This window comes from Astatotilapia calliptera, chromosome 7 (assembly GCF_964374335.1).
Source record: "Astatotilapia calliptera chromosome 7, fAstCal68.1, whole genome shotgun sequence".
Taxonomy (NCBI): Eukaryota; Metazoa; Chordata; class Actinopteri; order Cichliformes; family Cichlidae; genus Astatotilapia; species Astatotilapia calliptera.
In genome coordinates this window covers 20,693,404-20,717,258 of record NC_137428.1, presented here as the reverse complement: position 1 = coordinate 20,717,258, position 23,855 = coordinate 20,693,404, and the positions used below count along the sequence as shown (strand labels likewise).

At 44.6% G+C, this 23,855-nt stretch overlaps 1 protein-coding gene across 5 annotated transcripts in view; it reads right to left on the bottom strand.

Annotated features, from left to right (window-relative positions):
* LOC113025617 (putative E3 ubiquitin-protein ligase HERC1) overlaps window positions 1–23,855 on the bottom strand; it is a 48,392-nt gene that overhangs the window by 10,597 nt on the left and 13,940 nt on the right. For 3 of the 5 annotated variants that reach the window (XM_026173550.2, XM_026173554.2, XM_080304174.1), the window contains 34 exons: window positions 23,698–23,830; window positions 23,256–23,459; window positions 22,929–23,147; window positions 21,660–21,833; window positions 21,362–21,479; window positions 21,108–21,225; window positions 20,695–20,893; window positions 20,285–20,585; window positions 20,144–20,192; window positions 20,009–20,054; window positions 19,280–19,533; window positions 18,959–19,153; window positions 18,699–18,819; window positions 18,369–18,609; window positions 18,091–18,248; window positions 17,833–17,985; window positions 17,636–17,733; window positions 17,387–17,482; window positions 15,538–15,705; window positions 15,186–15,425; window positions 15,013–15,096; window positions 14,536–14,761; window positions 13,123–13,411; window positions 12,018–12,778; window positions 11,442–11,655; window positions 3,947–4,116; window positions 3,213–3,296; window positions 2,303–2,489; window positions 2,084–2,211; window positions 1,750–1,958; window positions 1,271–1,530; window positions 1,100–1,152; window positions 803–1,000; window positions 101–266 (listed from right to left, as the gene is read on the bottom strand). In XM_026173550.2, coding sequence (XP_026029335.2) covers window positions 101–266; window positions 803–1,000; window positions 1,100–1,152; window positions 1,271–1,530; window positions 1,750–1,958; window positions 2,084–2,211; window positions 2,303–2,489; window positions 3,213–3,296; window positions 3,947–4,116; window positions 11,442–11,655; window positions 12,018–12,778; window positions 13,123–13,411; window positions 14,536–14,761; window positions 15,013–15,096; window positions 15,186–15,425; window positions 15,538–15,705; window positions 17,387–17,482; window positions 17,636–17,733; window positions 17,833–17,985; window positions 18,091–18,248; window positions 18,369–18,609; window positions 18,699–18,819; window positions 18,959–19,153; window positions 19,280–19,533; window positions 20,009–20,054; window positions 20,144–20,192; window positions 20,285–20,585; window positions 20,695–20,893; window positions 21,108–21,225; window positions 21,362–21,479; window positions 21,660–21,833; window positions 22,929–23,147; window positions 23,256–23,459; window positions 23,698–23,830 — 6,314 coding nt within the window. The remainder of the gene's footprint in view (window positions 1–100; window positions 267–802; window positions 1,001–1,099; window positions 1,153–1,270; window positions 1,531–1,749; window positions 1,959–2,083; window positions 2,212–2,302; window positions 2,490–3,212; window positions 3,297–3,946; window positions 4,117–11,441; window positions 11,656–12,017; window positions 12,779–13,122; window positions 13,412–14,535; window positions 14,762–15,012; window positions 15,097–15,185; window positions 15,426–15,537; window positions 15,706–17,386; window positions 17,483–17,635; window positions 17,734–17,832; window positions 17,986–18,090; window positions 18,249–18,368; window positions 18,610–18,698; window positions 18,820–18,958; window positions 19,154–19,279; window positions 19,534–20,008; window positions 20,055–20,143; window positions 20,193–20,284; window positions 20,586–20,694; window positions 20,894–21,107; window positions 21,226–21,361; window positions 21,480–21,659; window positions 21,834–22,928; window positions 23,148–23,255; window positions 23,460–23,697; window positions 23,831–23,855) is intronic. The other 2 variants (XM_026173555.2, XM_026173553.2) reach the window with 2 other exon arrangements.

Here is a 23,855-nt window from a genome sequence, read left to right as displayed (position 1 = left end):
TGAAGATGACAATAGGAAAGGACTCATGAAACTACTCAGCAAAAGAATAAATTTTAAAAAAGAATACAGAAAATGTTGTTGATTTTATAATCATACTAACCTTGAGGCAGTCTGGGACAGCGCTCTCATCACGATGCTGTAAGCAAGCAGAATCTGGGCTGTGGATGTGACTCTCCTTAATGCTTTCAGTCTATCATGAGAGTCCCTCAGTGATACTGCCTGCTGTCCGAGGCTCAAAGAGGTCTTCTGCTCGACAAGGGCATTCCCTATTGGGAAGAAATACGTAAAAACATTTTAATTAAAAGGAAAAACATGATTTTGAATGGAACGGTAAAACCTAAGAACACTTATGTAGTGTGGGTGTGCAAGATATTCACAATCCTAGATCCAAACAGACAGCTGGAAGTACTGTTTGTGTTTCAGATGTCGCGCTATGATAAGTGAGCGATGAATCACCACCCAGCAGTGAATAAAACTAGGTTTTGATCCTGGGGTCTTGCTGCCAACATGCACAGAAGGAATGTGGGCGTGTGTTACAAGTCGAAAAACTTAGCAAACCATTCACCAAAATATAAAAAACAGTGGACAGTAAGCTTCTGAGTCTTTATGGCTTGATTCTTTGTGAATGCCTGGCAGTTTATGTACAAGTCTGCAGACACGTTTTTGTTTTTTATCATTTTGTTTTTCAGTTCTGTACCTGTTAAAAGACATCATTTTATGCATCAAGGTTCTGTAATTCTGTTTTAACTTAAAAAACTACAGCACTTGGTTCTTTGTATAACAAAACAAAATGAAATAATACCTTTGGGAACAGGTGCTCTTGAAGGACAAGCTGAACTGTAAACTAGCGCTCCAAGTGGATCTGGCTCTGTAAAGGCAATGGGGTCTGGTACCAACTTCTTCTCAGTCAAACCGAGTGGTCTGAGCAGGAGCCCAAAATCTTCCAGTCCTGTCAGTTTCTCTGTGTCATACTCATCTTGGTGGCTCATCTCCCAGTCATCTACACAAGCAGAAGGACCATTCATATTGTATATTCATTATAAAGTCAAAGATAATTGTTCTGTTGTACCTCACGCTAGATAAAAAATACCTTCCATACCATCAGATGTGCTGTCCATCTGGCCAATTAAATCTGATGTCAGGCCTTTAACCCTAAAGCAAAAAGTAGGACACAACAATGATGAAAAGTGAGAAAAAGAGTAAATCCAAAATACATGTGGAGCATGTTCCATGAGTCTACCATTTCCCATCTGTACATTATCTCCTGTACCTTTCATATTTGGAGTTTGGATTGCTTGGATTTGCAGCCAGGTACTTTTCCCTGCAGGTGCTGCAGAGGAGGTAGAAGGGGAAGTTGGAGCCACATTCCCCTTTGAACCAAACATCCACGTAGGCCCCAGTGCTGTCATAGCCCTTACGTGCAGCACTCTGCCCACAGCCTGGGTGTCGTCGCTTTATGTGATTGTTAAACTGCAAGGTGAGGGTGTTGCACAGCTCACATTTAACCATCTGACTGTGTTCCTCTCCAGCCTAAAAGGGGCATAGTAAAATGCATGTAAGGACAGTAAGAGAAGAGCCTAAAAAGTTATGCATGTGGACTTGGACTGTCAAAAAGCATTAAAGTCAAATCTTTGTTTAACTGGACTAACTGCATATCAATTCAGTCACTTATATTTATTAAAGTCTTTAAAGAGACTGAGATAGATTAAAATGATATTTTTTCATGCACATTAAGTGCTTATGTGTCACCTCCACTATCTGCAGTGTGTCTCTCTCCAAGCTGAAGAATGAAGGGGTGAGGAGGTCCTCGTAACTTTCTTCATGGTATGGATCATCCATGTAGCCAAGCTCTGACTCTTCCTCAGCAGAGTAAGGGTGAAACTCTACCTGCTCCGGCCAATCACTGACAGCTGTGTGCTGTTGATACAACTGGGGCAGGGGGCTGGGTGATGGCAAGTCTGAAAATAAAAGGTTTTGTTAGAATTGAAAATACAATATATTAAAAGGAACTGTTGTCCGCAGCTGATCTTTGAACATAGTTTAAATGTTTTGCATTTCATTTTGATTTTCCTCTGTGTCTGACCTGCCCTTCGGAACGAGGTCCTCTGAGTGGGGCCTGAGCGTTGCCGCCGGGCCGGAGGAGGTCTGTTCCTAGTGAGGTGGACATCCAAGAAGTTCTCCCTTTCAATCCAGTCGAGCCCAGGCAACAGGCTGTAAATGAAATAACTGAGGCTGTCAGTGTACTCATTAAATGTACTGAATGTACTGAGTGTACTGAGTGTATGTTCATTGGATCCCTCACCTTTCAGTGGTGTGACTGGTGGGGCGCTCGGGGCACTGAACTGTCTCTGGCCCATCTGGGGACGGAGTCTCAGGAGCCCCCTCTGGTCTTGGTGACTCAGCTACTTGCTGCTCCTCAGTCAGAGGGTGCTCTAGCATCCAGCTGGCCAACACCTCAATGGTTTGTGAGTCCAAGTCACCTGCTACATCTGGGGGAACCACAGGGAAGTTGAACTGTCAGTTCAAAAGGAAAAGATGCATCGCAGAGTGCTGCATTGCTAATTCATGTCAGATATCACCATGCGACCACTACTGTTTATAGTCTGAGATCACCAGGCACATCTGACACACGCAAGTGTGACAAGAGAGTGAAATCTGTGATATAAAGGGTGAAGGTCTAAAATTTAGATGAAAAAAAAGGTGGTGCCAAAAATGTGACAATATTCGTATACTTTAAGTTGCTTACATGCTCATAATGTATGTGTACCATATGAGAACAAAATATTGTGAATTGGTCCATTTTTATGAAAGCAAATCTTCTGTGAAGATGAGATTTTTATGAAATACTGCAAATTAAAGAAAGTGAACTGTGCAAAAACTTTTCCACAAGTGGTGAAGAGAATCTTAAACCGATCAGTAAATTGTAATGCTAAGGTGGGGAGCCACTGAGGTGTGGATTGTTCACAAAAACCCAGTTGAAAAACTGGAAAGTCTCAGTTGATGTCCACCAATGAACAGCAACACGAAAATCCCAAAACTAGAAAACTGAACTTCTTATCAAAGAAAAAAGAATTTTCTCAATCAAAACGACACTTATCCTATTTTAGATACTACAGGAAGGTTGAAACATGCAGTAAAAGGACAGCTATTAAGAAGATAAAGCACATGAAGCAAAAATGTTGTGGCATCAGACACACTACACAAAGCAGTACCTGCTGCCTCCATGGCCCAGTAGATATGTCTCATAGAGAATCCCATTTCTAGCAACCGACTGGTGACAAACATTTGTGTCCGTTCTGGTGATTGAGGAGATAAGAAAAAGTGCACAAAAGAACAGAAAACAAAAACAAGCCCACAGCTCCATTTCGGGAAGTATATGTGTAATTTAGCAATTGTTTTTATTTATTTATGCTGCCTCTTACAAGTTTAGATTATGAAAGGCCTCCTCATCTTATGTAAAGAACTCCACTTTCTTGCAGGCTTGTAAAAATAAATGATTAAAGTTGCAAGTCAACTAGCCCTTTAATCCAACTCTATCCCATGATATGAAACACAGAGGAGACCTTTAGTCTAAAGGACCTAGCTCAGAATGCCACCAACATAAATGACAATGAAAAACAAAGGTGCCATTCAAGCATGTGAGTGCATGCATTTGATAGTATTAATATCTGACTAACAGCAGAGCAAAACACATGCTGTTTTGAGCAGCAAGTCTGCTGTGACCAAAGGCTAAACATTTATAACCATGCATAAGACAGACGATTCCAACTCAGTTACTACTGATCTACTGTGTTCCTTTGAATAAACCTCTGAGACACTAAGACATTTTCTTTTACACACTCCATTATTGATCAGAATCCTTAAAATGTGATCTTTTTCTTAAATTAGATGACTTTTTTTCTCGTGGGTTTTTTCTCCCCACCATTGTCTCTGTGCTCATTCTTACCCAGGCTGCTTCTGGCCTGTGTGCTGCAGGGACCGGGTTCCATGAAGCTAGTCTGCTGTTCTGTGAAGGCATCACAAGAAGCAGAGCTGGCAAGGCTGAAGCAAGGGTGCAACACAGGGGGAGTGCTAACCAGTCCCGTAAGCGTAGGGAACCGAGTTAGCACCATGTGCCTAGAGGAAGTGAGGATACAGCATGTAGAGTAATGACAAAGCAGAAGCAGCGCTGCACCAGTAGGGTTACATTTTCAATAGACATTTAACATATTAAGTAAATGAAAGGATCAGTTGAGCTTTATTCATTCTGATTCACTGCTATATATATGAAAGTCACAGTAAAACTAATTATGTATTCATCTATATTAACCTATATCATTCTGAAGTCTTTGGTCAAAATCTTCTCCTTCTTCTTGTTAAAACAAGCAGAAGTGAGGGCTTTAAATGTTATCTGCAGTTTTAACACATGTGACTAGAGCTGTGTTTCTGTTTGCTTCTTGAAAGCAGACGTAACACTGACACTACGGTCAGCTGGTTGAGTTAGAAGAAGAACAAGCAGGCAGAGCTGCAGCCTTGGTTAAAGAGAGTGCAGGCAAAATCTCTCACTCAGTTTTCCATACACATCCTAACTCACCCATTCCCTGGACTTCAGAATAGCTGTTGCTGCCAAAAGACACAGGTCTGCAGCAATCAGCAACAACATGAGGACTGACAATAAGACTAATTATTGTGATATTTGTCAGAGAAGTTACCAGACCTGGTGTTTCATGTGGATTACACAATCACTTTAAATCAAGTTAAAATTAGGGATGGGTACCGGTATCCGGTGCCATTATGGCACCAGTTCTGACATAAACAATAGTAACCAGACCGAAAAGCAGTGCACATTTCGGTGCTTTATTTCAGTGCTTTTTTTCCTGAGATGTCACACACTTTGGATTCTAGCCAATCATTTTACCTTTGCAAGCATAGTAGGCGGGCCCAGGTACGCATGTTCTTTTAGAGCAGAGCTACAGATTAAAAATGCCCAAGGCGAAGCGGTCAAAAGTCTGGCTGTACTTCACAGCAAAAGATGCAAACTCAGCAGCCTGCAACAAGTGCTTTAAGCTGATACTGTGACACTGTGCAAAGGAGGTAACACCTCGAATCTGATGAAACACCTGGCGACGTATAGCATTTTGTTAAAAGCCGAGAAATGCACCGTATTTGATAGCTTGCTGCGAGATCTCACACCGTGCACATCTACTGCGGGTGTGGTGCCTGTTATCGGACCCGGAGCAACATCCCCCAAAAACGATTAGTTATGTCTATAACTTCTGTTCCCTGAAGGAGAGGAACGAGGTACAACACATAAGTATGGGATATCACGCCCTCGCGTGTCCTGGCTGAAGAAACCTTTATTCACGCCTTTACGGCAGATGACGTGTGATGACACGCGCAAGGCCCCGCCCGCACATATAGCCGCTGCCATCACCGTCATCCCTCAGTTCGATAGCCGCTCTTCACCGAGCCAACTGCTCAGTGGGGCCACCCTGTGTTGTACCTCGTTCCTCTCCTTCAGGGAACAGAAGTTATAGACATAACTAATCGTTCCCTTTCAGTCGATTCACTCGGTACAACACATAAGTATGGGACCTATATACACGCCCCGCAGAGCAGCCACCGAACCGGAACGGGACCACCACATCCTTAGTGAGTGGTAGACCCAGCAGAAAGGACAGCATGAGCCACCGAAGGGGCTGTAACGTCCAACCGATAAAACCGCACAAAAGTGTGCGGCGACGCCCAATTAGCCGCTGCACAAATATCAGCCACAGGCACCCCTCTAAAAAGAGCCCATGAGGTCGCCATCCCCCTGGTGGAATGAGCTCCCACCCCGTGGGGCAACGCAAAACCTCCGGTGCTGTATGCCAGCGAGATAGCTTCTACAATCCAGTGGGACAGCCTCTGTCTGGACAGAGCTCTACCCCTATTCGGATTAGCGAAGCAGACAAACAACTGGTCACACAAACGCACATCCCGAGTGCGCTCAATGTAGGTGCGTAGCGCACGCACCGGACAAAGAGAATGCACCCTCCTCTGCTCCTCAGATTCAAAAGGAGGGGAGCAAAAGCTCAGCAACTCAAACTCCATTGAACTATAAGATGCAGGCATGACCTTGGGAAGATAGGCGGCATTCGGACGCAATACGACCTTGCGGCCATCAGGAGAAAACTGTGTGCAGGCAGGATGCACAGACAGCGCATGAAGGTCCCCCACTCGCTTCGCCGAGGCCAAAGCGAGAAGTAATGCGGTCTTATACGAAAGAAGTTTCATATCTACCGACTCAACGGGTTCAAACGGAGGGCCACAAAGGGCCTCCAGCACCAAAGACAAGTCCCAAGCCGGGACACTGGACTTAAGCACGGGCCTCAGCCGGCGAACCCCTTTCAGAAAACGCACGGCGAGGGGATGCGCACCTGGTGTCACCCCGTCAAAACCGATATGACAAGCAGATATAGCCGCTAAATAAACCTTGATCGTCGAAAACGAAAGGCCTTTATCCAACAGCTCCTGCAGGAATGTTAAAACATCCACAATAGAGCACTGAAATGGGAGAGTGTGGCGGTCCTGGCACCATCGCTCGAAGGCTCGCCATTTGTAAGCGTACAAGCCCCTAGTAGACGAGGCCCTGGCGCTCTGAATCGTCGCTACCACACTAGGTGGCAGACCCTTAGCAACCAAGTTTAACCTCTCAGCAGGTAAGCATGAAGGTGCCACAGATCCGGGCGCGGATGAAACACTTCCCCCCCCGCCTGAGAGAGGAGATCCCTGCGGAGAGGAAGCTGCCAAGGACTTGCTGCAAGCAGGCTGATTATTTCTGCATACCACGACTTCGCGGGCCACCAAGGGGCCACCAGGATCAGAGAGAGGGAATGCCGACGCACCCTCTCCAGAATTGGAGATATCATTTCCACTGGGGGAAATGCATACAGGAGCACGTCTGGCCATTGGTGCGCTAGCGCGTCCAAGCCCAAGGGTGCATCGTGGTCGATTATGGAGAAGTACAGGGGGCAGTGAGCATTCACCCTGGAAGCAAAAAGATCTATTTGCGCCTCGCCAAATAGATCCCAAATCTGAGCCACTATTGAAGGGTGTAACCTCCATTCTCTCACCAGAGGACCCCCCCTGGAGAGAAGGTCCGGCCCCAGGTTCAGGTGGCCCGGGACATGGGTGGCTCTTAGAGTCAGAAAATGAACACTGCACCATAACAGCAGAGAGCGAGACAGCTGCAACAGGGGAAGAGAGCGTGTTCCTCCCTGCCTGTTTATATAAGACACCACTGTTGAATTGTCCGTCCTGACTAAGACATGCTGGCCCTGCAGGACTGGACGGAAACGCTTTAGAGCTAAGAACACTGCTAACAGCTCTAAGTGGTTGATGTGCAGCTGGCGCTGAGCCGCGGACCAGATCCCTCTCACTGACGCACCCTCGCACAGCGCTCCCCACCCACTTAGGGAAGCATCTGTGGACACCACCTTGCGAAACAACACCCTCCCAATCCGAGAGCCCTGGTGCAGTAGCCCGGGCTCCCTCCAAGGACGGAGAGCTAGCATGCAAGACGCAGTCACCGGCAGCCTCCTCCGGAGGTGACGCGAAGCACACAAACGGTGAGAGAGAGTCCAGCGTTGAAACGCTCTCATTTTCAACAGCCCAAGCGGCACTACGGCGATCATAGATGCCATCATGCCCAACAAGCGCAATATCGTCTGGAAACGCAGTCTGCGTCCCAGCTGAAATTGAGCGAGGCAGCGATGAAACGCGGCCACTCTGTGCTCTGACAACCGTGCGCGGCTGGAAAGAGAGCATATTTCCAGACCGAGAAAAGCGATCTGTTGACCTGGGATTAGCGAGCTCTTCTGAAAGTTCACAGAGAACCCCAGTGTCTGAATGTGTGACAGAACCCGCGACAGCTGCGTCTCCGCCTGTTCTCTGGAGCAAGCCACGAGAGCCCAGTCGTCCAGGTAGGCCAAGATGCGGATGCCCCTCTTCCTGAGGGGCGCTAGCGCTGCCTCGGCACATTTCGTAAAGGTGCGGGGAGCGAGCGACAGCCCGAACGGCAGCACTAGGTATTCGTAGGCTACGCCCTCGAATGCAAACCTCAGAAACTGCCTGTGTTTCGGGTGTATAGCGACATGAAAATAAGCATCTGTTAGATCGATTGTCGCAAACCAATCTCCCGGGCCGACTGCACTCAGGAGCTGTCTGAGTGTTAGCATCCTGAACCTGTACGTTCGCAGGTACGTGTTCAAGACTCGCAGGTCGAGGATGGGACGAAGCCCTCCCCCTTTCTTCGGAATGACAAAATAACGGCTGTACCAACCTTTGTCCGTCTCCGAAGCGGGGACCACCCGTATTGCTCTCTTCTGTAATAGCGCCTGTATTTCCTCTCTGAGTACCAAGGCTGCCTCGGGGTTGACAATCGTGTTCACGACTCTTTGGAAACGAGGCGGCTTGACCCGGAACTGCAACCGGTAACCCATGGCAACGGTTTGCAGCACCCACGGAGAGGGGGCGCAAGCGCGCCACTGAGGGAAGTGAGCAGCCAGCCGGCTGGCCTGCAGCACTGACGGCGGGGCGCCGTCGCCCCCCAGTGTGTCTGCAGGGGACTGCATCCCCTGCCTGACCTGGCTCATTTCGCCTGCAGGTTGAGCATTTGAGATTGTTTGAGAGTAAACAACACTCTTTATTGATTGCAACATGGGAACATGTACATTTATACATTTTGTTGGGTGCACCTTTTCCGGGGCATAACAATGAAAAACAGCGGGAACACTCGATGTGGTCGCTTGAACATTCAACACATCTGAACCGTGTGCAGGGGTTATGTGCTTGGGAGACCGCGATAGGGAAGTGCAGCGCCTTCTGGGGCTGACAACCTGAACAGAACTTAAGCGGCACCTCTTGTGCGGCAACAGAGGGGTAAGAGCAGCGTCTCCCTGCTGCCGGATCCCTTCCCCACTCGCAATCACAGCTAGGAGGGCTGAGGCTTCTTCCTCCTGGGCGTCGGGTCCCGTCGGGGGCCCGGGGGAGGGCCTTTGCCCCAGGCCGACTGGCGTGGAGCTCGGGCCGGAGTACGTGCTCTCGCCGGCGGCCCTCCCACTCCAGCAGTGGGCGCCGGTCTCTTGCCAGCTGTCAGAGGAGCGGCGGGCCTGTGAGAGCTAGCAGTGGGCTTGGGCTGGGGCTGGCGTCTGGGGATGATGTCGCGCAGAGCTTCCGTCTGCTTCTTCCTCAGATCGAATCTAGCCTGAATGGCTTCAAGTGAATGTCCGAATAACCCAGCCGCAGACACTGGTGCGTCCAGATACACAGCTCTGTCTCTATCAGGGACGTCGGAGAGGGTCAGCCACAGGTGCCTCTGCGCCACCACTGTCGAAGCCATCCCTCTGCCCAGGGAGAGCGCTGCACAGCGAGACGCACGGAGGATGTAATCCGTGGTGACTCTAACCTCGTTAAGAAGAGGTGACAGCGGGCTGTCCTCCGGAACCAGCGATCCAAGCTCCGCCAGGCACATTGCTTGGTACGTCTGGAGCATGGTGACGGAGCTCATGGCTCGAGCGGTGCCGGCCTGAGCCCGATAAATCTTCTCCAGCTGCGAGGCCGAGAATCTGCAGTGCTTGGACGGCAGAGTTGCGGGGCCACCGACACCATGGTTATGGGACGGGGCCAGATAAGCAGCCAGAGACGGCTCCATAGGGGGTGGGTTAGCTAAACCAGCTCCCTCGGCGCCGTCCAATTCCATGTACTGTCCATAGCCGGGCACAGTGACGCGGGTAGACAGAGGTTTGTCCCATGACGCTGTTAGCTCGCAGAGAAAGTCTGGGAACATGGGGAGGCAGTTTTTGGCCGTTGCGGGCTCCGGTGGAAGGAAAAAACCCGCAAACCGCGACGGCTTCCGAGCTGGTGGAGGAGAGGGCCAGTCCACCTGCAGCTTCTCAGCGGCACGGCGAAACAGGGAGAAAAGAGAGGTGTCATCGTGGCCGACCGGCGCAGCAGCGGCGGCATATTGGGTCGACAATGAGCTCTCCTGCTCATCCTCCGACAAACCATGGATGTCCAGGCCGATGTCCAGCACGTCATCGTCTTCCTGGGGAGCGCTGGCGGGCTTCAACCCAGGCTGAAGCCCGTCAGCGCTCCTGCATGGTTCCGGTCCGTCATCGGCTAACCCGTCAACGTATTCCATGTGGTCAGCCCAGCTAATCGCGGGGACATCGACCTGAAAATTTTCGTCGTCGGACTCGGACGAAGCCGGGGCTCCAGACTCGGAAAGAAGAGGGTCATGCCGTGCGACAGCCGAGCGTCCCAGCACTCTTTCCACAAACGTCACCCGTCTTTCCAGGGTCGAGCGTCGGAGCTGGCGACAAAACGCACAAGCTTCGGGCTCCGTCAACGCTCTCCTAGCGTGGACGATCCCCAGGCAGACAGGGCAGGCATCGTGCTGGTCGCTGTCGTGCAAAGAGAAACCACATCCCTGAGGACAGGGGCGAACAGAAGATTTCTGCTTTGCTCGCTTCGGTTTGGAGTCCATTCCCAAAACGCAAAGCGAAACGCTGCACAAGAAAAACTTGAAAATAGCGCTCCGCGGGCAGCCTACGCACCAGCTGGGCGGTGGAGGCTAACACCAACAGGGGCAGTTAAGCTAGGTTCAAGTTGGCAGACAACGGAGCTAACTAGCAGTAGCTAGCTAGCCCAACTCAGCAGAGGTGTTCTCAGCGAGGTGAAGAGCGTAAGAACTGAGGGATGACGGTGATGGCAGCGGCTATATGTGCGGGCGGGGCCTTGCGCGTGTCATCACACGTCATCTGCCGTAAAGGCGTGAATAAAGGTTTCTTCAGCCAGGACACGCGAGGGCGTGATATCCCATACTTATGTGTTGTACCGAGTGAATCGACTGAAAGGGAACCCGAAGAGGAGAGTCCTGGCCCCTAGCCCTGCCAGTGTAGCAGAAATGATGACAGATGATGATGGCAGCAGCAGCCATTCTTCTCTGCGTGAGTAGCTTAATGTTGTTCGTGTGTAATTTACGTTGAGTAGGCTAACCACGTTATTACATTAATGCATGTAAGGTGAACTAGCAAACACCTTCGTAGTTACACGCGGCTGTCTTCTTGTTTGATGGCAGATACTCCCTTCACCCTGGCCAAAAAGGCTAAAATAAAAAAGTGGAAAACAGCTAAACATGAGAAGTTTTTGGATAAAGTTTGTGTTTTTTCCATTGTTTAAGCACTGCTTCCAGCCAAGAGTGATGCCATATATGCCCCATAGCTGCAGAAAAGGCTAACATTGTTATCTTTTTACAAAAATACAGCTGAACATGGTAGGTTTTTGGACAAAGTTTGTGTTCTCCATTCTTTAAGCACCGGCACCGTTTCAAAAGTACCGGTTTGGTACTGGTATCGGATAAAACCTAAACGATACCCATCCCTAGTTAAAATAACATATTTGTCACAATTTATACTCACTGGAGGAGGCTGATGGGAAGGAAAGGGTTAAAATTATCAAGGCTGTCAGCCTGAAGATTTATTGGAAGAGAGGATGCCAAATCTGTGTTAGAGGATGAGGCAGAGGCTCTGTTTGACTGGCCAAAGACAGCAGTGCCTTCGGAGCCCACGCTGTACAAGGACACAGAGCTCGAGGACTTGGAGATGGGCTGAGAAGACAAGTGGTGGCCTGATTCTGCAGGAAAAGAAACCGTGAAGGTTTTTATGACTCCAAGTTTCTTACTATACAAATGTTTCTATTTATTTATTTTTTCAAATTAGTGGTGACAAGCACGGGTAAACTTCAAGTCTAACAGTAGAACCGGGTCAAGGTCATCATAAGAAAAATTCAAAGTTAAGATACAAATATATATTAGGTCTGAACAGTGATCATTAACATACTACAATAGTTTTTTACCTTGTAGCTATAGTCTGTTTAACATAGTAACTATGGTCTTTTATTAAGGCTTAATGATTAAATATTTATAGCATGTAGGTTTTGCATTATATATTTTCTATGAAGTGTTTTCTGTCTGGTGAATATAAACATTGACATACCCTTGTTGTCTTTGTCCTCCTGCAGTCCTTTAACAGCTCCCTTGTATATCATGACTTGAACTCTCTCCAAATCAGCAAGAGACACAGTCTGTTTGATGGGGCAGTGTCTGACTGCCCACTTCACCATGCTCTGCACCACATACTGCAGCACCGATCTCAGCTCAGCACTTTCATCCCACTGTTTACTGCCGGCTTTAGCTTGGTCACAGTTTGGACTGGACAGGGAACTCCCCGAGGAGTTGGGGGGCTCATGTTTTGGCACTAGAAGCAGATCTGACAGTTTCTCACAGCTAAAAATGACAGTCAGGGATTTCAAACCTCCAGTGAGAAGGTATGACACTCTGAGTGCCCTAAGTTCAAGTGCAAAGGCATCCATTCTGGAAGTCTGGAATGTCTGCAGAGGCTGAGCTTGAGAGGTCAACTCCTGCAGGTCAGTGATCTTTGCTGCATCTTTGGTTGAGGATGGTGACGAGACACTCTCATCTTTTTGCTCCCTTTTCCTTTCATTTTCTGTCAGCCACGTGACATCATCTTGTATGTCTTTATCCAGGTATTCTTTGATGTTCTCCCCAGAGTACTTCCTTCTCGGGGGCACGTGAGCACCTAGCCAACCCTGTTCCTCCAGTAGCCCCATCAAATAAATCAGATCTAACAACACTGTTGGTTTGAGGCCTCCCAGGCGGGTGACATCACAGCAGGATATGTCACAGGGATCCAGTGAGATGATCGGCGTGTCGCTGGGTGACCAAGAATTCATGGAGCTTAGTTATTGGGAAGGATGGGAAGAACCCACAGATACAGCATGGAGTGATACCAGGACGGATTCAACAGGGATTAATGGATTTAAGAATGAAGAGGAAGAAGCAAGAAAAAAAAAGTAAGATCAGCAGGCTAAATGATGAAAATAAAGTAAAAATGTTAGACTGTAGAGAGAGTGAAAAACAAACTAACAGAAAGGGAAAGAGTAGAATCATACACATGCTGAAAGGACCAAGACAAGAAAATATAAGAATCATTTCATGGAGGTTAATGAGAATCGTCATTTACGAAAAAGAGAAATAAATTCATCAGAAGTAAGTGGGAATATGATCTCATTTTGTAATACCTGACAGAGAGGTCTGCTTCTTCCCACTGTAGCTTGGCGAGAGAGCTTCCTTCCTTTAGAATGCCGAGAAGAATAGCTCGACGCCCGCTGGGTTTGTGCAGGCAGAGGCCTCCAGCACGGAGACCGCCATCGACTCCTCCAATCAGAGCAAATACCGGCCACACTTCAGTGCAAAGAGCAGCCAGCTTGGCCTCAGACAGACACCGACAGTGTGACAGCACGTCCTTTGTGTGATCACCAGTCAGGTCCTTGTCGTTCTCTTCCTTCTCATTGTGTGACGCACTGAGGCCTGCAGAGGAACATAAGACACTGACAGTAAAACAAAGCGTAACATCCATTTGGCAAACAAGTGCCACACACTCCTGGTATCCCACTGCAAGTTGATCATGAATCCTTAAACCTAAATAAAATCCTAAACAAGTGAAATGGACTTCAAGTGAATATTGATAATAAGGACAAAAAAGTTACAAATAAAGCATAAATATAAGGGGTTAGTATTATTTTGAAATAAATAAATAGACCAGTGTGGGGAAAGCAGCTTGTTTAAAGATTAATTAATACTGCAGTTGGTGTACATCACTACATTTGTATACAGATTCAGTGGTCCCTTGCTATAATGCGGTTCACCTTTTGCGGCCTCGCTGTTTCTCGGATTTTTTTGTATGGACTTTTCCATGGTTATTTTTTATTTTTTGGGGTTTTTCCAGCGCACTGTGTTCTGCGTCTTGATTGATTGACAATGGTCTACAGCCAATCTCGTGCTGTGTCTCTTGTACAGTACAGAATGCGTTCAACTTGTCAAATTTACAATCTTCGATTGCTAGCAGTGTGACTCTGAAGTGCTGTACTGTATGTTTGTAAGTTTTCTACCCAACAAACACAACAATGTCCACGAAATGTTTTGTCCCTGCGGGTTCCTTTGGTTTCATTCTATAATACTGGACTTATTTTTCTACGGTTTGAACTTTGAGACTGTTTGAACAAGAGAGAAAAGTGTGAACATATTCATGCCTGTCTGAGAAAAGTGTATAAAGTGTGTAGTGAGGGGTTTTACAGCCTTAAAACATCTATAATAATTGTAAAAAAATAAAGTTGGCTACTTCGTGGATTTCACCTATCGCGCATTATTTTTGGAACGTTACTCCCGCGATAAGGGACCACTGTAATATCTGAATTAATGCCCATCAGTCTTTCTCCTTACAGATAAATACAGACAGATGAATAGAGTTTTCTATACTAGCAAAGTGTTACTTAACTTTTTAAAGAAAACCTAAGTTAGGTGTGTTTAAAAGCGAGCAAGTTAAACATGTGACCGCTGAGCACGCTGTCTTCTCCCCACTGTCCTATCATAATAAAAGATTAAAAACCTAAAAGAAAACAGAGGCAGAATCACTATTTAAGGGGGTAAATGACCTGTACTGAAGTTTCCTGAGTTATCCTCTCTCAGCAGGGGACCAATGAGCTCCAGGTGGGTATGAATATACTGGTTTATGTGCGGGGACCACTGGTCACACTGGTGGAGCCGACGCAGCAGATGCACTGTTGACTCGAGTAGCACAGTAGCCCGGGGGCTGCAGAGAGGGTCTCCAGGAAGCAGACTGCTGGGCATGCCTCTCATCTGGAGATCACTCAGAGCCACCTGTGACGAGTACAGAATTTCACGTGTTTGGGGGGTTTTGCAGTACAAAATATTTTTGAAACATATTGTGCAGTATGTGAAACAACACAAGTTTTTTCCATGTATAGCCCAGTGCAGCAATTATCCAGTAATATGATGTTAGGGCAAAGCCTGTATGCGTAGCTGCTTGTGTTTCCAGATATTTAACGTTGCCCATGCTTATTATAAATCTGATTCAAATAAATAATAAATCTGTGCAGTACACCGAGTACCTTCTCTCCAGGGTTACTGCTGTAGAATAACACACAAGGATATAGTTCATTAGCGACCACACTTTCAAATGCCAACTTTGGCTCCTAAAAGAAAAAGAAAACAGGCAGACAAAGATTAAACAAGAGCACAGGACTCAATCTGAGGAATACTGACAGTAAATATTTGACCAAACCTTGTCATTCTTAGCAAATGATACAGTATGAGCCTCCATGTCCAGGATGCAGGTGATGGTGTCACCCTGTGTAAAGGAGGGAAGTGTGCGCACCAGTTCCCCTCCATGGTAAAGGTTGCCACTATAAGCACGATACAGCCACATATCTGTAGTTGTATGGTGGTTGTGATCTCTAACTGGCCAGCGAGAAACACCAACACACGTTCCCTCGTTGCCTCTATTCTCTTTGGTAATGTAGAACTGTGGAGAGAAGCGGCATAGTGTGGTAAATTCTAATTTATAAACTACAATTAATATAACAAACTTTGAACTGTGTAATTGTGGTCCATGTACAGAGTAAACTAGTACTCACCTTCCATATAAAACAGCCAGAGTTAATGGCAGTGGTTGCCAAACCGTAGCCTTTCCCTCCAGAACCATGTGAGAGGATGTTCCCGCTCTCCAGAGAACAGCACATTAGTTTGTGTGGGTCAAAGGAAAAATCTCCAATGGGAATACATTCATCATTGCTGCCAGGATTCTACGAAACAATGGATTTGATACATAATTAAACATTTGATAAAATATTAAACATGTATGTTATGTATTAAACACTTAATTTATATATTAATGTTGTTTTCTTTGTTCTTCTTAATTGCACTTACAGAAGTTTGTTGTGGAGTAAAAAAAAAATCATTTTGGGATCAACTTGAAATACAGGCAGATGTGAAATGTAAAAGTAAGATCAGAGGTCAAATCTTTTTGTTGTGGTGCAAACTACAATGTGGTATTTGGAAACCACATACTCCAGTATCATTTCCTAAACATTGCCAGTACAAAGAGAGGCAGTAAAATCTGACGGATAGTCTTAAAGATCCACAGACTTTAAAGACAGACCTTGAAGAAGAGGTCAGAGGTCCAAATTAATGTTTATATATAACGTTACATAGCATTATTATAACTTTGACCTTCGGATTAAGCCACTGACCTCAACAAGGAGAGCGCAGAAGTCAAATGCGACATGATATTTTAAATCTTTAAACAGTACTTTCTGTATGTTGACAATACACATCACACTTGGAAGAATGGAAGTTTTAAGGCTTTTTAAAAAACGTTTCTACCAAGAGGTGAAGTTTCAATGGACTGTTAACATGACCCCTCTACACCCCTGCAGCTTTATCAGAATGAATTCCAAAGTTTTCGAGCTATTGTGTTCATAGAGTGACACGCACAGGCGCAAACTCTACTAAAAACATAACCTCCTCTGCAAAAGTAATCTTAAGCAAATATTGCAAAATAATGTGTGTCAATGAAAAGATGTTAACGATGAAGTGTTTCTGCATACAGAGGGTGGTAACTGCTGTGGACAACACACTAAGACAAATCAGAAATCTCACATTAATTCTAAAAAAATAAAATAAAATAGAATTTTGAAAAAAAAACTAGAAGTACATGACTGAAAGTTAAACTGAAATTAAACAAAGACAGGAAAATCCCATTTTCATGAAATAATAAATACAATAATAAAACATTACAGAGTTTAGTTTTATTTGAATTATTAAAATTCATTTCACAATCCTGATGTAATAATTTTGATAATTAATCCTACTTGTACATTACTATCCTCTGACACTTTTCATCTCAGCCTACCACAGAGAACAGGCCCATCTGTTCCATCGAGTGGCCCCACTGTTTTCAGTTTCATTGCTGCCAGGAAAGCATTTCATTTTGCCGTAAACAGCATTTCCTCTTGGATTACTGCTATCCTTGGCTATTTTCAACAGAGAAAAAGTGAAGGCACTTTTTGACATTTTTATGTGGCTTTTGTTTGGCTGGATGAAAAATTTAATAGACTGCAAAAATACTCAAATGTGATCTAATGTTTTAAATACAAAGATGAGGATTGTTTATGCAACAGACATGATTTCTTTTCTGCAAATCAAGACAGTATAAAACACGAGCAAATAAAAACACACAAGTTTAAGGGTGTGTAGTATTATTTTGTGTAACCGTTTCTCTCAAAAGGTTATCAGTCTACAGTGCAGGGAAAGGACAGTTAAAAAAAACAAAAAATGACTCCTATCACTTCAGATCACAGTAAAAACACAAATAATAAAACATAAGTGAGACATACAGAGAAGTGCACATGCTTAAGATGAGCCGATAAGAAGCTGCTGCTTTATTAATATGTAATGCAGTACATGGTGTTCATAATGTCTTACCCCTTTGTCTTTTTCAGGCATTTCTTCATGGTTGCTCTGACTTAGAGGCTCCTCCCACATATAAACAGACAAGAGCTGAAAGAGTTGTTTAACAATCTACAAGAAAACAGGGAAAAATACAAGTGGGTAATCCTGCATTCATCACCTTTAACATGTCATGCCAACTTGGTACTGTTCAGAACACTCAAGTATTCTTGACCTATTTTGTTCAATTGTTGCATTTACTATATTTACATGTTTACATCATACCTGTTCAATGTGAACGGGCTCAGAACAAGCAGGTAACAGTCGTTCTAAAACGTGGAAGGTCAGAAGCTTAGTGCGGAGGTTCTGGAAGCGTGGAGATCCTGAAGAGTAGAGTTTTGTGATATTCATTTTAAAAGCAAAGTGCAGTCTTAACAGTATTAACACAGATTTTTTTGTTTGTTTTTTTAAATATGCCTTACCTAAAGAGCACTTGTGTGAAATAATGGCCATGAGTGGATCGATCCATCTTATAAATGTAGAAAGTCTTTTCATTACTCTTAATGACAGTACACGCCTCAGAAACACCAAGAAATCTGCAAGCTGGGATTCAACTACTTTGCTGTTTTCTGCTCCTAAAACAACATAAAGAGAAGGAAGAACATGCTCAGAGGGGTGACTTGATTTAATGGTTTTACAAATGCCATATCCACCCTTTATTATTTCTAAATTTGCCCCACCGACTAGATTTGTGTAGGACTCCACATCGGTTTTCTCGGCTGTTCCCATCTCTGCTATCTGTTGCTGGTGGAAATTGTACAAGATGTTCTGGAGCTGCTCACACATCACCTCCATAAGGGCCTGGGATACATCGATAGGCAGCAAATCCTCACACGAGCTATAAGCACAGGTTAAATTTTTATGAAAATTTTAGACAAGGGTAAAGAAAAGAAAATAATTAGTAATTTATATATACTTTGTTTATTTATTTATGTTTTTATAACCTCTTCATTCTCACCTTGCAGCTACAGTCAATATCTGAAGCAGGCGGGCACAAGCGAGCCTCACGGCTCCACCCAATAGCATAGATCCAGACGCTGTAGCTGCAAACCAGCCCTGGTTGATCAGCACACAGCTGTTGTTGGTCAGCGTGGAAAGAATTTCCAGGATGCCACATTTGATGACTAGCACCAGATCCACAGGCTGGTAACGGAAATTCAGTGCAAACATTGTGGCAAGAAGAAGGTGCTGGCAAGAACCTGAGTGTGACAGAGACAATATGTTAAATATAAATATCAAATATATATTAAAACCTAAACACTGCAACACTGTGTAAGAAAAAACCTACCTGGATGTTTTCTTTCAAACAGGACTCTCTGTTTAAGAACACGCACCACCTGCTGGTAGAAGGTGTGGGCTGCAGACTGTAAGTCTCTCTGTGTATCCAAAGAAGCTGAATGTGTGCCACACTGCATTGAGAAAAGAGGGGGGGAAAAAGACAGCCAAATGAAGCATGGTTACAATTTTCAGTGTCTTTCTCTTCTCCATCCAGATTAGAAAGCATATTCATTACTTCTAAACGTCTTTCCATATAGCTATAAGATGTACCATGTAGTGCTGAGTCTCATAATTAGCAGAGTGGGAGCCAATGATTTGTGTTCCTAAGGCAAAGCATCCAGACAGGAACTGCAGCTGCACAGACTGCAGCAAAGCAGGAAACGGGTTGGATGCTGTGGATTCACAGCTCTTTTCTTCCATCTTAGACAGAAAGGCTGACATCTGACACAAGGCCTCCAGCCGCATCTGATCAAAACAGACAGAGTTTGTAGATCATAAGAGACTTTCAAGTTCCTTACAGAACACCATTTCGGGCCCACAACAAACAGCATCAATTAATAATTTGTCATATAAAAGAAAGATTTGAATTACCTCAGCCCGCTGTTGCTGCTGCATAATGGCAAAAGTAATAGACTTTGGATCTGCCTGACTACAACTCTGACCAGGGGAAAACACCGTTGAGGAGGGCGATAAATGGGGCAGGCTTCCATAGACAAAATGAAACATCTGGTTAAGAATAGGCAAAGTGTTGTTGCTGTAGTGGGACATGGTGCTGGATGGGCTGATGCACTGTCGCAGGCGATCCCAAGCATCTTTCATTATCCCCAAAGAACACAGAGGTAAACCTAGAGCAAAGAGAGGCTCTTGTATGAAGGACTATAAAACATCTCATTCATTCTCTTAACATCTTTTTCTGGATATTATCTTGACTTGACAGGCAACAAGCTATTAAATTATTCAATATTATTAGATTATGCAGAACAGTTAAAACAGTCAGGCTGTCATATTGATCAAAATGTTTTGCCTAATGTGATCAGTCTTTATTTATTCTGCCTGCTACAAATTCTTATGTTATTTTTAAAGAAAATGATAAAATACAAATCTCCAAGTCCCATTTTGTGCAAAAGAGCACTTGGGTCTTGTTTCCCAAGGGTTACCTGACAATAATTTACCTGACAAACCCAGACTTGAGCTGTCTGGGTTTGTGTTTTTAGTAGAACAATCAGTGTCTATACAATCTCTTAACGACAGCGTACAAAAGAACTGCCTGAAAATGTAGGTTATAACATAATCAGTAGATGATCTGAACTTTCCACCTACCCATTTTATTCCTTGCAGATCCAGAGGTGTTTTTGGACTGATCAGACTAAATGAGACATAAGAGCAGTACATTAATACTGATGAAGAGCTGTAAAGCCAAATTCTGTTAGAAGATTTTGATAGTACAATATTGACCTGTTTTCTTCCACTGACAGTGACTGTAAGGGATTCTGCCGACAATTTCCTGAAAGATGTTGTGGACAGTTAGTGCAAAAACTGCTAACACAGAACACAAATACACTAAAACAAACACACACAGCATACCACAGTCTTTACCTCCCTCCAGTGTTCACAGCCTGAACGTTCTCCCTTTCGCTGGGTTCCACCCAAGCAGGCCTGACCCCCAGCAGAAGGAAGAGGCATCGGGACACCACCAGATGGCAGACAGCAGGGAAAGACAAGCTTTCCTCAGATTCCCCATTCTTCTCCCACTGCTGCTTGGAATCAGGCTCTCCCTCAGGGCTGACTGGGCTCTCCACGCTGCTCTGAAGGGTGGAAGTGCCGAATGACTCGTAGACTGTCACATTCTGCTGCACTTGCATGGCTTCCCGAGTGGCCATGAATGATTCTAGGACTTCTGCAGGGACATCGAAAGATGTGTGAAAATAAGATGTGTCATATTTCTTTCTGTGTGTGTGGCTGTGCTGTTTATTAGAATAAGAACAAATACAGTTTGCATTTCTAACCTGACAGGTAAACACGACTGCCAAATCTGTCATCGTCTGCAACCTCTTCCTGGTTGTGGTTTGCTGCGGGTGACGGGGGCACCTGCACCTCCCGGCTACAGTGTCCTACTGATTGCTGCTCATTATCCTTCCCCACCTGCTCCACTGAGGTACATGGCTCTTGCCTTTCCACATCAGGACTTTGAGGAGACTGAGAGATCTGCAGTTTAAGTAAATGCTTTAAATACATATCTGTAATTTTACCTGATAAAAATGATCAGATTACTATAAGTTAAAAATCAATTAATGGACAGAAATGAAGCTAATCACAATCATGCAGCAGTATTTACAAAAACATACATTTTAGATAAAGTGTTTACAAATTTGTTAAATGAAATCAGGATTACATATATTTAATTATACTGTAATGGTACCTGTTTAGTAGATGCTTCTACTTGTGTCATCCTTGAACTGCTTTTGAGGGTCATCAGAGCACTTCTGATTTTATAAACTGTTTCATAGATATACAACAGCATCTCACAGGGCTCATGGCTGTCTCAGCAGAGTAGATAAACACAGTGGAACAGGTTATACAATAATATACACTGAGGCAGGAAGAAAAAGTTTGACATACTAGAAACCCCTTCAGTGTTGTCCAATAGATCTTTGACTGCTTCAGTAAACTGACCTGTCCTGCCAACAGGCCTCACTCTGCAGGCCCGTGTGTTTCAGGAGAGCAGCCAGACAGCAGCGGCACACAATTTGCAGCAAACAATCACCTGAAGAGCCTCCATTCTCCCATTCTGCTATCAAAGCAATCAATACAGATCAATTTTAAAAAGACACAAAGAAAAACTTTCCACATTTAACCAAAATTTAAATACATCTTAAAAACAAGATTCTCAAAATAGGAAGTTAGTTCAATATAAGCTGTATTATTAACAATATACACTTTCAAAATTATACACATAAACAAGCACAAGTACCTTTGCCGTGAGCATAATCCTCCATCTTCTGCCATATGCCACCTGCAAGTCCTCTGGATGAGCCCAGTGCCAGTTCCAGTAAAGTCCGGGTTTCTTCAGTCAAGCTCAGCTCAGTGAGTCTGGCATCAGTACTGCCCAGCAGCACTACCTCGGTCAGCCATGTCATGCTTGAGTCTACAGATTAAAGCAACATGTAGAATGTTAATGAAAACTGCTCAGGATTAACTCAGACTATTTTCTTTGTTCTTTAAGAATAACGATAATGATACCTTTCATTTAAAAAGGTCAGGCTTCTGTGTGGCACAGTATCTTAAATGTATATATTTTTATCGTGAATAAGGCTACGTTCACACTGCAGGCGGAAGCGCATTAAATCCGATTTTTTTGACCCTATGCGACCTATATCCGATCATGGTATGACAGTTTGAACGGCACAAATCCGATATTTTCAAATCCGATCTGGGTCACTTTCGTATGTGGTACTGAATCCGATACATATCCAATGTTTTAGAAAGCGACTGCTGTTTGAACGGTCATGTCGCATTAAATCCGTCTTTTACATCACCGACACAAGACAGACGCCAATTATCAGCGCCCGAGAAGACATCACGAACGCTTCCTGGCCATCCAGTGTAGATGTTAGTGAAACTGTTGGGAAGACAACGTGAACATTTTATTTGTACTGTATAATCTGCAGATTCTGACAGAAATCTGCAACTATCCTTTGAAGCACCGCTCCTCTAAAACAGCAATAAGGATCATTATTAGGTTATTTACATTATTATGTAAATAACAAAATAACTTAAAGCAAAAATTGGGAAACGTAAAATCCGAAGTCTTTATATTAAGGGCCGTCAGTCAAACAATATAGTTTGCTCTGGGTCTAAACAGAGCGCGTTGTGTGTGACGTCTTCTTTTGCGCATGCGGGCTGCTTTGAGCATTCACACAGTAGAGCGCGTTCTGCTGTCGCATTTTAATTGTAGTGTGAACAAGCAGACAAAAAAATCGGATTTGATCAAAAAATCGGAATTAAGCATTAAGACCTGCAGTGTGAACGTAGCCTAAAACTAAAACAATTGCCGTGACTGTAATATCCTCTTGGCCTGGAGCTATTAAAAATAACTAATGCCATTTGGCACAGCTAAATGAAGGCTTTTATTATTACCAAACCGATCATGGTAATATGGTGCAAAATAAATCTTGCATTAAGGATTTACGAAGCATTTGCACATGTGAAAACCTGAAGAGCCAGCAGCATGTTTTCCTACCCAGCTGTTCAAAGTCCATCTCCAGGCCATTCCTGAAGAGGACATTTGATAGCCAGACCTCTGACACTTTCTCCTGGAGGGACAGCGGCGAGCCTTGCAGCATACCACCGAGGCAGCGGCCAACTGCCAGCGCTACAGACCTTTCCAGGTCCAACAGCCAGGCCCATCTGCACTCCTCCTCCTCCTGCGGCCCAATGCTTGTGTTTTCTTCACTTTTATCTATAAGAAATATCACTTGAGATTGTTAGATTGGTCTAGTGTAACAATGCAGCAAACAATGCTAAAGAAATAAATGTCCAGCATAAATCTAAGGGGCATTGAGCTTACCTGAGCAGGTTTTCTGATCTTTCACTCCTAGTTCTTGTTCCTCCAGCAAGACAGTCTCTGGCAGCAACCTGTTGAAGTCATTGAGCTGCTCCAGCAAGCCCAGTAGATGGCTCAGCAAAGGTTGAACTGTGCCCAGGGGCAGCAGGAGCAAGGAGTACATTACTTGGCACAGCAGGCTGCCAGACACTGAATTGTATAACACCACTGGGACAAGAGGTGAGAGGAGTAAAGGGATTAAACTAACTGAAGTGATGATAAATATAAACAATAAATATAGCAGCCAAGTAGAGATTAAAAATTACTTTTCAGATATATAAATGATTAGAAGGGAAGTGATTTTGTGTTTTTTGTAAATAAAAGAGCAGCAGAAAATCCCTTTTTAAGTGGTGTAGCTAGGTGAAAATAGCGCACACTTGCCAAACACTAAAGCCATTTTTCTTACCTTGCAGCTTTTTGATGATTTGTTTGTCTGGGGCAATCTCCTTTAACAATTTGGTTGATCTCCTGAGGGTCTCAGTAGCGCAGGGAAGCAGCAGGTAAAGATGCTCACGAAGCAGTGCTACACTGCTGTCATCCTACAGAGCCAAAAATGCAAACTTA